At 44.4% G+C, this 14236-nt stretch overlaps 1 protein-coding gene across 1 annotated transcript in view; it reads right to left on the reverse strand.

Moving 5' to 3' along the window:
* Positions 1-274: 274 nt before the first annotated feature.
* Positions 275-14236, reverse strand: part of LOC147117852 (uncharacterized) — a 53746-nt gene continuing 39784 nt past the window's right edge. The window contains exons 5-7 of the mRNA XM_085989223.1: positions 13350-13483; positions 10753-10876; positions 275-2852 (exon numbers count right to left, since the gene is read on the reverse strand). Coding sequence (XP_085845349.1) covers positions 2615-2852; positions 10753-10876; positions 13350-13483 — 496 coding nt within the window. The 3' untranslated portion in view covers positions 275-2614. The remainder of the gene's footprint in view (positions 2853-10752; positions 10877-13349; positions 13484-14236) is intronic.

Below are 14236 nucleotides of genomic sequence, written 5' to 3' on the forward strand. Positions count from 1 at the left end.
CTTTATGTGCTCAAGTCCCTGGAGTGTGACTTGAACCCACAACCTTCTGACTCAGAGGCGAGTGTGCTACCAACGGAGCCACAGCTGACTAGGCTCCCCAGCTGTCTTAATGGGGGAATTTGCTGCCTGCTGCGATATCTAGCCACACAGATCAGATAGGTCACAGGGAACGTTATCTGACGATATGAGCACATTAATCCAATTCAGCATGTTCAGAAGGTCACCGGGAGAGGTTCTAGTGGTCGATTGGGAGATCTACGAAATGTCGGTCATGTGGAGGCCACCATATCTTTATTTTCCTAATGCTGCCAAGTGCCAACTGCACATTGAGAGTGGAGAACTAAAGTAATGCAAGAGGCTCGAGTTGTTTCAGAAAATCAGAAACAACAAAAGGAGCTGGGTTTCGGCCAACTCAAAATCCATGGACACTGGGGGGTTTGAGTCTCAGTATTCCAAAAAAGACATTGGAATCAGCAAATTAACATGCAAATGTAACTTCCATTCAGAATACTAAATGCAGCCTTACAGAGCTACTGAAAGCCAGGCTTCAACAAAACAAACCTACACAAACACAAGAAACATTTCCAAAAAATTTATAAGGCCAAGGGGAAAATATAATGGTTTAGCAGGGAAGTTCTCATGGTCACATCTAGAGAGTTAATGATTTAAACTAGACAGCTGTACTTCATTTGGCATTGGAACTTTACATTTCTCTGCCTGGACTGAGGCATCAGAGCTCAACACAAACACCAACTCACATCCAATCCGCAGCTCGAGAATACACTGGCCCCAATTGCCACATTTCTTGTGTTACCATGTCACTGTGTGCTTCTCTGGATTTGCAAGTGAAGTATTAATAATTAAATGTGCTGCAGGTTGTTCCTCTTTGGCAACACCACCCCCGGGCTGCATATTTAGCTCAGCTATGTCAACATCACTTCCACAATTAAGTTTTGCGTCTGCTTGCAATCCTATTCTTTAGCTATAGGTATGGTATTCCAAGAAACTTAAAGGGACGGACTCTGCATTTAACCCACGCTAATTAATAGCATGTGCAAATCATGATACATTTTTCTTACAGAATGAAGATATTAGTCGAGAAGTTACTTTTGACAATATTAACAGGGTTATACTTCACACATTGGTAGGACATTCCTCTCTGCTATTTTAACATTAACACATTTATTTTACGTGTTAATGCCTTTGTTAAATTAACAGAGAAAGAAGGAACTTGTATTTATATAGCACCTTTCACAACTGCAGCATGTCCCAAATTGCTTCACAGCCAATGAAGTACTGTTGAAGCACAGTCACTGTTGTAAGGTAGGGAAACACAGCAGCCAATTTGAACACAGCAAAAGCAGTGAGATTAATGATAATCAGATAAATCAGTTTTACCGATGTTGGTTGAGGGATAACCATTGGCCAGGACAACGGCATAACTGCTTCTTCGAATACTGCTGTAGGATCTTTTACATCCAACAAAGAGGGCAGACAGCGCCTTTGTTTAACGTCTCATTTCAAAGACAGCACCAACAGTGCAGCACTCCCTCAGTACTGTACTGAAGTGTCAGCCTAGATTATATGCTCATGTGTCTGGAGTGAGATTTGAACCTGCGACCTTCTAACTCCTAGGTAAGTGCCAGCAATAAGTCAAGGCTGACAACCAAGGAGGAACATCATGCCAACGCATTAAGTGTTCCTCCACTAATATTGCCAAATGTAATTTCTAAGCTATTGTTCCTTCAGGAAAAAATGCATTACTGGTACCTCATTGCCTATTGCTTTGTAACTTTGTTTAAATGGCGGCATTAGTTTATTTGTAATTAATTGCATTTGTTGAGAACTTCAGATAATAATGAAATTATCAAAATCTAAAATCAATTATGTTTTCTATTGCAAGCAACTAGCTGTTATTCAATTGCAGGCTGTGTGGCGATGGAAACATTTTAGAGCTCTGAATGATGCAATAATGGAAACTTAAACTAACAGGTGAACCATCAGAATGTGTGACAAGAACCAAACATGGCATAAATCTGCAGAAAAAGCCAAACTTGCTTCTATCCAGCTCGGTTTTTAGATGCAAGTGTTAAGAGTTACGGAACACTGTTTATTAACAATATACTAAAAGTATACAGCAGCAGCTTTTTTTTTTTTTTTTTTTTTTAAATTAAGAGAGTCATTTTCATTCTTTATTTGGTAAGTATTTTTAATTTCTCTGGTCAGCCTTACTGCAAAGACTGTCTTTATTAAATTAAACCCACCACTTTAACTCTCCCTTGAATAATAAATAAGCAGGGGAGGTAACACTGGGGTTGGGCATGCTCAGTTGTGAAAGGTCTAAATGTCCGGAACACAAGAGATACTATTTTCTGTAAGCACAAGGGATTGTACAGTTAACTTTCTCACAGTTCACTGACGCATTCTAACTTGGGCATACCAAAGCTCCTTTCAGAATGTTAACAATCTTGGAAGGTACTCCTAGCCTTCAGCGAGTTCAGTAATTGCTGCTAGCTCCTTCAGTCTGGAGATAATAGCAGTTGGCCCAGCTGACCTGTTTCAAAACAGGGGGAAAAAAATCCCCAGCCTGCAGATGTGCAGATCTCACAGATTCTTAGGATTTGCCAGTTTGCAGGATGTCAGGGGCTGCCACAAAATGTTCTGCTGTGAATGGCTCCACTCCAGGGGCTGTTTGTATGCTCCTTAATGATTCTTCCATCTCCTTCTGGTGTTTCTTCAGATGTTTTTGCAAAAGCTGCTTGTCAGGAGAGGAGTAGACACACAAGTGACACCCGAACGTCTCGCCCGTGTGATGCCTGCGCACGTGAAGGTCCAGGCTCTTCTTCTGAATGCTGCATGGCAGAAAAGAATCAAAGCCAATTAAAACTTGCGACTTCAATGTGTCTTTGTATTTATATTATTTATATTCTGCAGAACCACTTTGGATAGAAGCAGTTCCATTTTGCCCGGAGTCGGAAATCTCCCCTGTCGACGGTGCAGGATGCATTCCAAAGCACCACGGCAGCACGAGAATAAACGTGCACTTGCGCGTGCCCAATTTTCTTTTTAAAGTTCCGATTGTGACTTTGGCTATCTGACCTGTCAGGATTCGCTGCCGGCTGGGAAAGATCTGTACAGCCTGACAATGCAAGAACAGCATTGGCGGGCTGAATGGGCTGAAAAATGGCAGCCTGTGACATTAACTGCTTTGCAGATAACAAGATTAGCCTTTACACGAGTTCCATTTCCTTTAATTAACCAGTTTGTTAACTCACTGCAATTAGGAAGAAGGTGCTACAACTTCAAATAGTGACAGACCAGTACAGACCAACCAGTCTTATTGCTATCTTTAATCCTTCCTGCAAAGCAGAAACACTGATGGTAAAATATATATTTTGCTTACGCAGAAAATCTAAACTGTCACATCTATTCATTAATATTTCTGAAAAGATTGCATTTGTATAGTGCCTTTCATGACCACCGGATGTCCCAAAGCACTTTACAGCCAATGAAGTACTTTTTGAAGTGTAGTCACTGTTGTAATGTAGGAAACGCAGCAGCCAATTTGCACACAGGAAGCTCCCACAAACAGCAATGTGATAATGACCTGATCATCTGTTTTAGTGATGTTGATTGAGGGATAAATATTGACCAGGACACTGGGGAGAGCACCCCTGCTCTTCTTCGAAATAGTGCCATGGGGTCATTTACGTCCACCTGAGAGAGCAGACGGGGCCTCGGTTTAACGTCTCATCCGAAAGACGGCACCTCCCTCAGTACTGCACTGGAGTGCCAGTCTAGATTTTCGTGTTCAAGTCTCTGGAGAGTGCTAGCCACTGAGCCACAGCTCAGTCCCTGGCTCAGTAGTTTATTAACCTGTTGTGATTTTTATTTTGGAGTCATTTCTATCTAGTACTTTAAAAAATAAATAACCATTTTGCACTTATTTGGGGAGCTGCAACCTGTAAAATATATAATAGAATGAAAACCCAACAAACTGGCTTTAAAATCCAAACTTCACAGAGTTAGATAGAAGCAGTTCCATTTTGAATGATTTTTCTTTCCATTAAATGCCCTCTCATTTAACTTCACAACGCTCACCTATTCTTAAGTTCCATTGATTTTCAACACGTAACTCCTGTTTGTTTTTCATTTCATCAGTCACTTTGCGTTTGCAGCTGCCAATCGAGTTCTTTTCATGCAATGCTCTGCACACACTTCTGTTGCCCCCCCCGTGTAACAAAAGTCAACGGCAAGTTTGCAAAAATAATTAGAAAAAGAAAACCTCAAAGGGAGTCAAATCCACTATTCTCTCAATAAGGTGTGAGCACTGTTGCTGAGGGAGCTAACTGTAGCAAGGTCAAAGGGCAGAATTGTTCACCTAACAGCACTTCAACTACTGCATAAAAATTAACCCCCCCCCCCCCCCCGCCCAGTCACGGTTGTCGGTGAAGCTGAAGATGAACAGTACTGCTAATCTAGTGTGCAAAAATCAGAGAGTCATTAAAGTAGATTTAGAAGTAACAGCAAAAAAAAAAATCACGAGATGCTTACGTTGCTAAGCGACAACATGTCCTCATTCCCTCGGTAACATTTTTGGGTATATGGCTGTTTCCCCAATGCAATTCTTGTTTTACGAGCAACCATCTTTATGCAATATTCATCTTTTGTTATCTCTCCCATTTTGCTAGTGCTTCAGAGCCGCGTGTTTTGAGAACAGAAGATAAAAGACCCCCCTCCTCCCAAAGTGGCAACAGTGAACAGGAGGGAATGCACCAAACAAAATAAAAAAGAGGAAAGGAGAGGGGCAGAGCGAGGAAAAAAAGAGAATCGGAAACAAAGGAGCATGAGAACAACAAAAATAGACAGCAAAAGAAACTGAGGTTTTTTTTATTTGCTTATGGGATGTGGGCGTCCCAGCATTTATTGCCCATCCCTAATTGCCCTTGAGAAGGTGGTGGCGAGCCGCCTTCTTGAACCACTGCAGTCCGTGTGGTGAAGGTGCTACAGTGCTGTTAGGTAGGGAGTTCCAGGATTTTGACCCAGCGACGATGAAGGATCGGCGATATACTAAGTCAGGATGGTGTGTGACTCGGAGGGGAACTTGGAGGTGGTGGTGTTCCCATGCGCTTGCTGCCCTTGTCCTTCTAGGTGGAAGAGGTCGCAGGGTTGGGAGGTGCTGCCGAAGAAGCCTTGGTGAGTTGCTGCAGTGCATCTTGTAGATGGTACACACTGCAGCCACAGTACGCCAGTGGTGGAGGGAGTGAATGTTTAAGGTGGTGGATGGGGTGCCAATCAAACAAGCTGCTTTGTCCTGGATGGTGTCGAGCGTCTTGAGTGTTGTTGGAGCTGCACTCATCCAGGCAAGTGGAGAGTATTCCATCACACTCCTGACTTGTGCCTTGTGTTAGTAAAACGAGAAAGAATGTACACAAGAGCAAGTGTGCAACTTAAGTCAGAGATGTCAAAGGAGAGTGCAAGAAAACTAGAGGTGGCAAAAAGAGAGCCAAAAATGTCTACCGTAGGAATCCTCAATAGCGGGTATGAGATTAAAGCCCTGCATTTGGGTGCAAATATAACCTCTCATTTGCTATTTGAAAATTTGGTTACAATTTGAAGCTTCTTCCCCCAGTGGCAGACAAAAATCTAATCCATTAGTTAGGGAAAGTGTTTTAAAATAAAAAATCTTTTGGCTTTTTTTCAACCTTTTATGTGAAAATAAAATTATTGTATTGGTAAATAAGGACTCAAACAACTGGCACTGGGAGCCCATAGAGTTCCAGCACTATTTTCCATTAAGTATTTTTTTTCTCTCTAAATATAATTTATTTTTAAAAACATATATTTTTTGAAGCATATCCCCTCAGAAGTGCAAATAAGCTGTTACTGGAAACAGAAATTGAAAAAGGTCATTTTTAGACTGTTCCTTTTTGTGTGGCCTCACACGGCGAGACCTAGGTTTTACAACAGTAACCATTTCATTTTAAGTGGGTCACCATTGGTGTAACAATTGGAAAACCTAGGCCAAAGTGTCAGCAGGGTATTAACTGTTTGAGGGAGAGTATATTACAGTTGAGTCTAATGACTGGATAACAAACAGAAACCATGAATGTTGACCAAATGTTCCACTTTCCAACAGTTACACCGACTACAGTACCTCCACGGACACCCCGAGCTGGAATTTGCCAATGGGAAGCTTTTGGAGGCGGGACTCCCACTTGTTGGGTTTTAGTCCCGCCTCCATCAACTTCTGGCCAACCCATGCTATTTTCCCTTGATTGACCTTGATAAGTCCGTCCAGCAGGCCAATTAAGGGAAAGCTGGTTACAGAGAACATCAACATATGACGTTTCAACTGTCAAAAATTTTTGACAGATGAATTGTCATCGTTTGACAGCTCTGTGAAACTGACATTCTCTGTAGTTTGATGACTTCTTGAATTCAAGACTCATCAAACCTCTTTCTTTAGCAGAAATTAGATGGTTGCTGCATTGGAGAATGCAACAGCCATCTGTCATCTCTGCCGGTGAGGTGCGAGACTCTCCGCATCCCCAACTCCTGAAGCCTGCAGGAAGAAACAAAGGTAAGTAAACTTTTACTAACACTTTACACTTACCTGACATACTCACCTCACCACACTTGCACCCATCACTTAACTTCACAGCGCACTTTTGCACCCCTCCGACCCACTACTCGCCTCGGTGACCCTGGCGGGGTTCGCAGCCTTCGGGAAGCCCGCACTTGTGTGGGTAAACTGGGGATAATCCTCTTATCTGCCGGTTAACTACCTGTTAACAGGTAGATAAGTGGCACTAATCCCCTTCCCGCCTCCAAGGAGACGGGACCCGGCGTGTGTCAGCTACCTGCCTCCTGGCAAGATGGCACGGAGGCGGGATGGGCACCCGCCCCCAGATTCTGCCATTTTCCCGGCAGTCCCGCCTCCCCAGGGCTGGCAAGATCGCGCCCCCTAATTGCGACCAGTGAACTGGGCACAGACCAGGGTCTAAACATTGGTCTGCGTGGATCAATACCACTCCAAGCAATGCATTTAACAACTGAGCTGGTACTTAAGTTTAAATAGCAGAAACTCTCAAAAACAAAAATACAAGTTATAGTGCCGGAAAACATTTATAAATGTTGTTGATCTAACCACTTTCCTACAATAGGCCAATACTACAGCAAAAATCTGCAGAGTCTGGATGTCATGGGGCCTCTCGTTTCTCTGCCATTTCCTTCCTGCTTTAATGATAATCATGCAACTGCCTGATTTCTTTGTCTTTAAGATTTTTACGTTTTGCAGAAAAAGGCAAGCCACTCTCGGCTGAAGAAACAAGCAATAAAAGCCAATATACTGAAGAATAAAATACTTAAATTTAAATCAGAAGGGATGGGGAAGAAAAACAGCATATTTTGGTTGGTTATTAAAACAATCTTGCAATGGGAGAGAAAGCCTCCTACAGCAGCTGACACGTGGGATGGAATCCACCCAGACAACAAATGAATCAGAAATTGTTACCCCAACAGCCAGAAGTTGTTTGGGCTGTTTATAAAATTTGTATATTTTCTTAAGCACATTCCCACACTGGTCTGTCGAGCTCATCCCACACAGAGGGCTGGATTTTTCCAATCTCGGCGGGCGACGTCGGTGGCGTGTGGGGACCCCGCATCTGTGTCGATCCCGGACTCCAACAAGATGTTCCGTTGATGGGGCTTGTTAAGCCCGCCCTGCGAGGTTTCCGGCCAATTAATAGGAAGCGGGTCTGATGACGTCATTTGATGACACGTCATCAGCCGGTTTCCTTAAAGGGACCATGTCCACAATAATTTTAGCAATTGTGCTGTCAGTGTTCTGTCGCATTGAGGTGCTACAAACACTGACAAGCACTGCACAAAGGTGCACGGCTGCACCCAGGCTCTTGCATGACTCCCTCCATATGCTTATGGAGGGAGTCGCATCATGCAGGGAGGTTCTCTTCCCTTCCAATGGGCAGAAGGCACCTCCCCAGCAGACCAACGCAGCCTGGTTGCACATTGCACAGGAGGGCACAAGCAGGGATGTTGTCAGGAGGACCAGGCTGCAGTGGCGCAAACCTGTCAATGATCACAGTAGATCACGAAACGTTACTGCAAAGCCACACTCAACCTCGCCCTGCTGTGCCACTCATCACACCCCCATCACTCTGCCTTCCCGACCCTACTCCTGCTCATCCTTACTCACACCAACTTACCTTGCACCTCCACCCATCCCTCTCGATCTACATTATCACTTCCCCATCTCACTAGCCACCCCTCACACTCGCCCTCATCCTTGTCCAATCATATCAAATAACACACAAGGGTAGACACTTGTGTGCTTTAGCCAATGTTTGTGTAAAGTGTATTCTAATATGTTGTCAAGCATTGATATTCTTTATTTTCAACACTTTGCCTTCTTTGACAGATTTGTGTGCACCTTTGGAAGTGTCTTAGTGAGCTGCAGTGAATGGTGAGACATAACTTCCCCCCTCCCCCCACCCCCTGCCACAATGGCGCTGAGTGTGAAAGGAATGGCTTGGACATTGTAGGGATGCTTCATGGTGCTGCCAACCTGTGGCAACTAGGGTGTACAGTGTTAAGTGAAGCAAATCTGGACATGGTGAGGCCATCGCTGGCCTCCCGGGCAGCAATGTGTATGGGTGATGATGCCCTGTGTCCAGTACAGCATCAGTTGATTGCAGAGAAGGTTGGTGTAGATGTTGGTGCTGCTGGTGTGCCCGGTGATGCTGGTGTTGGGACTGATCGTTTTGGGTTTCTGAGGACCAAGATGAGATTTTTTCAAGGGCACCGATGCTGATGGAATAGATGGCAGGTGAGGTTGAGATGACAGAAGTAATCTGTTAATGTTGAGATAGGTTGCTCCAAGGAGGTCACAGTGGTTAGAGAGATTACTCCAAACACTTCAAAAGTGCATAAAGCTCAAAAGTGGGTTCCAAATAATGAAGTCTGCAGCTTCTGAGATTGGAAAGTGACCAGCTGTAAAATGGCAGGTTTTAAACCACTTTTGCAGCTGTCACCTATTGAAAGAAAGAGAGAGTTGTTCGGAACATGACATACTTACCTGGTGTAATCCCTGAGTAACGGGAACCTTGTGGAAGACTTGGCAAAATGCTTTGGAACTGGGAAAATTGGGATTTACATAGAAACATAGAAGATAGGAGCAGGAGTAGGCCATTCGGCTCCTCGAGCATGCTCCGCCATTTAATGAGATCATGGCTGATCATCCAAATTCAGTATCCTGTCCCTGCTTTCTCCCCATATCCCTTGATCCCTTTAGCCTTAAAAAAAAATATCTAACTCCTTCTTGAATATATTTAATAAGTTGGCCTCAACTGTCTTCTGTGGTAGAGAATTCCACAGGTTCACCACTCTCTGGGTGAATAAATTCCTCCTCATTTCAGTCCTAAATGGCTTACCCCTTATCTTTAGACTGTGACCCCTGGTTCTGGACTCCCCCGCCATCGGGAACACCCTTCCTGCATCTAGTCTGTCTAGTCCTGTTAGAATTTTAAAAGTTTCAATGAGACCCCCTCTCATTCTTCTAAACTCTAGCGAATATAAGCCTAATCGACCCAATCTCTCTTCATACGTCATTCCTGCCATCCCAGGTATCAGTCTGGTGAATCTTCGCAGCACTCCCTCCATGGCAAGAACATCCTTCCTCAGATAAGGCGACCAAAACTGCACACAATACTCAAGGTGTGGTCTCACCAAGGCCCTGTACAACTACAGCAAGACATCCTTGCTCCTGTACTCGAATCCTCTCGCTATGAAAGCCAGCATACCATTTGCCTTCTTAACCACCTGCTGTACCTGCATGCTTACCTTCAGCGACTGGTGCACAAGGACACCCAGGTCTCGTTGTACTTCCCCTTTTCCCAATCTATTGCCGTTCAGATAATAATCTGTCTTCCTGTTTTTGCCACCAAAGTGGATAACCTCGCATTTATCCACATTATACTGCATCTGCCATGCATCTGCCCAATCACCCAACCTGTCCAAATCATACTGGAGTTTCTCTGCATCCTCCTCACAGCACACACGCCCACCCAGCTTTGTGTCGTCTGCAATTACTTTAAGTTACTTTAAACAGCCTCCTAACCAGCACGATTGAATGACCCGCCGCTTAGTGCCATGTCTGCAAAGCGCAGGCAGAACCGGCACTCGGGAAACTGACAAGGGGGTGGGTTCAGAGCAGGATAGCGGCCCGCTGTCAATCGTTTTGATTTTGACGGCGGACCCACCTCCAAACCCACCTGCTGAGTGCCAGCAAAATTCAGCCCAGAGTGTTTCTGATTTCAGCTGAGGCTCCCCCAGGAAATGCATAGTTTAAAATAAGAAGAAGAATTAGGGGCAGGAGTAGGCCAATACGGCCCCTCCGCCATTCAATAGGATCATGGCTGATCTTCAACCTCAGCTCCACTTTCCTGCCCGATCCCCAAATCCCTTGATTCCCTTAAGAGTCCAAAAACCTAGCGATCGCAGCTTTGAATATACTCAATGACAGAGCATCTACATCCACATTTAAGGGGCAAAATGTTCTTGGAAAGTCCACGATTCTTATTGGCCGTTTCAGTACAGTACTTATTGAGGGTTAGGGTTTCTATCCCCTCAGTTGGGCAAAGTTGAACGCTCCTAGGGTACGTGGAGTGGGAAAGGTAAATAAGGTCAGGAACATGAAAACTCCTGATAATAATGGATAATGTTTCCACTTACCAACTATAGGAGCAGAGCTGGCATTTGTAAGGCTTCTCAGTAGAATGTGTGCGGGAATGCCGTCTCAGAGAGCTGGCATCAATGGAGGCATACTGGCAGATTGTACACTTGAAGGGCTTCTCACCTTTGGATGCGAAAGAAAGATAAAATACTGCGTAAAACAGCTTCTCATTCAGATCTGTATGTGCAATTCAAAAATACAACAATTACTTCCATTTCTCCTCCCCTCTGCAACACAGATCTCCAAACTACATTCATCTAAAAGTACTTATTGTGTAGAACACTATGGGCAGAACTTTCAACTTCGGCGGAGGCGTAACACGGGTGGAATCGGCTCGGCCGCACGTTATACACTCTGCCTGATTTTCCTTTAAGAACATAAGAAATAGGAGCAGGAGGCCATTTGGCCCTTCAAGCCAGCTTCAAGCCAGTGGTTAGCACTGTTGCCTCACAGCGCCAGGGACCCGGGTTCGAATCTGGCCTCGGGTGACTGTGCAAACTCCACACAGACATTCTCCCCGTGTTTGCGTGGGTTTTCTCCGGGTGCTCCGGTTTCCTCCCACAGTCCAAAGATGTGCGGGTTAGGTTGATTGGCTATGATAAATTGACCCTTAGTGTTAGGGGGATTAAATACGTGGGGTTACGGGGATAGGGTGGGATATGTGTTGGTGTGGGGGTTACGGGGATCGGGTGGGATATGTGTCGGTGCAGGCTCGATGGGCCGAAATGGCCTCTATCTGCACTGTGGGGTTTCTGTGAATAAGATCATGGCTGATCCTCCAGCTCATCTCCACTTTCCTGAACTATCTCCATATCCCTAAGTTTCCTTAGTATCCAAAAATCTATCGCTCTCTGGAGTAGAGAATTCCAAAGATTCACAACCCTCTGAGTGAAGAAATTTCTCATCTCAGTCCTAAATGGCCGACCCCTTATTCTGTGACCCCTAATTCTAGATACCCCAGCCAGGGGAAACATCCTCTCAGCATCTACCCTGTCAAGCCCTTTAAGAATTTTATATGTTTCAATGAGATCACTTCTCATTCTTCTAAACTCTAGGGAATACAGGCCTAGTCTACTCAATCTCTCCTTTCAGGACAATCCCCTCATCCCAGGAATCAGTCTAGTGAACCTTTGTTGCACTCCCTCTAAGGCAAGTATATCCTTCCTTAGGGAAGGAGACCAAAACTATACACACTACTCCAGATGTGGTCTCACCAAGGCCCTATATAATTGTAGTGAGACTGCTTTACCCTTATACTCCAATCCCTTTTTAATAAAGGCTAACTAACATACCATTTGCTTTCCTAATTACTTTCCATTGACTTCGTTTTCATTGTCCTTTGTACTCCAGAGAATTGACCGTAGTGTGAGCATTATAGTAACACATCGCATTGTACTTAATGAGTTCACCTCCCTGACCACCATCCCCTACAAATCAAACTGGAGAATTAATTATTCAGAACCTGAATACCCAGTGCAGTGAAGAGACCCAGCAGTGACATGTACAAGAAATATCTGTGCAGTAACTCAGCAGCTCATACACAGTAATCTTCACTGTCTGAAAGAGAGGCATCATGTTCATGGAAATACAATTTGCATATATAGTAATCCTTCAAACAAATTCATCAAAGAAGATAACAAGATAATGAAAGGGGAAAGAGGACAGGTAAAGTGTGTGCTTTTCACAAAGAAAGTTGTTAAAAAATACTTCATAGCTCCCTAAATTTTAAAAAGTGTTTTATCATAACAACTAACCTCCCAAAGCACTTTATAACCAACAAATTACTTTCTGAAGTGCAATCACAGTTGTTATGTAGGCAAATTAAATCACAAAATGAAGATCGCAATTAAATGTAATTTTCTCGATTTGTATGACTTTCTGAAGATAGTGCTCAAGTTTTGTATTTTTTGAATTCACTGCCCACCCGTTCTCCATCAACTTCTCCTTCTACATAAGCTCTCCTACCCATATTCATGGCCATCCCCTCAACCTCACCACCTCCCGTAGCCTCGGTCAATAACAAGGCCATCCTTTGACCGCTTCTTTGTGTCCCTCACCACCCACATCCCCCATTCCCTTCCGAGCTCACTTCCTTCTGCATCCGCCCCTGGAAAGAACAGTCCCCAAGTCGCTTACAGCTGCACTTTCAAACTGTCAACTGCCATGCCTTTGACCCTCCACTTGCCACAGTAACTGCAGCAGTTGATTGGCTCAACCACTTCCTCATCTCCACCTTTGATGCCCTCGTCCCCGGTGGAAGGCGAGGGGAATGTCAAGTCAAGCCCCTCTTCATGCCAAGAGGTGGGAGGGGAAATCAGAGTCATTTCAAGATCACCTCATGAACCTTCCAATGGCCAACTCAGAGTTACAGAAAGCAAAGCTGGAAGCATGTTAGTGATGCTGCCTGGGCTTCCAGATCCACAGAAACCGTAAGGGAGACTGGAGAGAGAACATAGGAACTTCAAACCTTAACAAGTGGGGAAAAACACACTTAAAATCATTTCAAATTATTCTTTGGACAACAAATTGGCTGAATTTTATAGTACATGTTAGACAACAGAAAACACTTGTCCAATATGTGGTACCTTATTCTTACCTGTATGAATTCTCAGGTGCTGTATCAGTGATGCCTTCAGTCTGGTCTTATAATCACAGTGCTGACAATGGAATGGTTTTATACCAGTGTGTGTTCCCATGTGTCTCTGGAGTGCCAACTTGGAGGAGCATTTCCTGTGCAGGAGGAAACAGACTCATCACCTTCACAAAACATTTCACGGCACTTTTCATTCACATTTCAAGGTTACAATTGTTTACTGCCATTTAATAAGCATTGGCCCAGAAATTTGGGTCGGGGGCTTCCCGCGGGTGCAAGCCCCTGACCTGCACTTACCTTGCGCGCCGGCCGTTGAGCTGTGGGCCCCCGTGAAATTCCGATCCTAGGCCTGCTCCAGCTGCCGGCGCGCAGTGCTTGCGTATCCCAGGGGCGTAGTTAGTTCGATGCGTCCCCTGGGATCACGTGGGCCATGGGGAGCCAATCGGAGCAGGGAATGCTCCATTCATAAGTCTGACAGGAAGACCTGTCAAAACTTAGAAATACTACGGGCCCCAGAACATCACTAAATCTTCAAATACATTTCTTTTTAAATCACATTTTTAAAATCTATATATAAGAAAAAAGCAGTATGTATGTCTGTCCGCCTGTCCGCTATACACTCAAAAGTTAGAGCGTACCTACACATATGTTATATCAAAAGAAAGCTGATGATCAGGGGAGTGTCATAGGCATATTTACTTTTTGGTCAGACAAAAATTGTTCGGACAGTATACAAAAAACGTTCAAAAATCTGCTCATTAGCGGTTGACCAATCCTACCGCTCATTAGCGTTGAGTGACGTGATGGTTGACCAATCCTACAGTTCAGTCACCTGATGGTTGACCAATCGGTGCGTCACGGGCGGGACCTAATCCTGCAGCCTCCCGAAA

This window comes from Somniosus microcephalus, chromosome 5 (genome assembly GCF_052327205.1).
Source record: "Somniosus microcephalus isolate GS21.2 chromosome 5, FLI_Smic_1.0, whole genome shotgun sequence".
NCBI classification, from domain to species: Eukaryota; Metazoa; Chordata; class Chondrichthyes; order Squaliformes; family Somniosidae; genus Somniosus; species Somniosus microcephalus.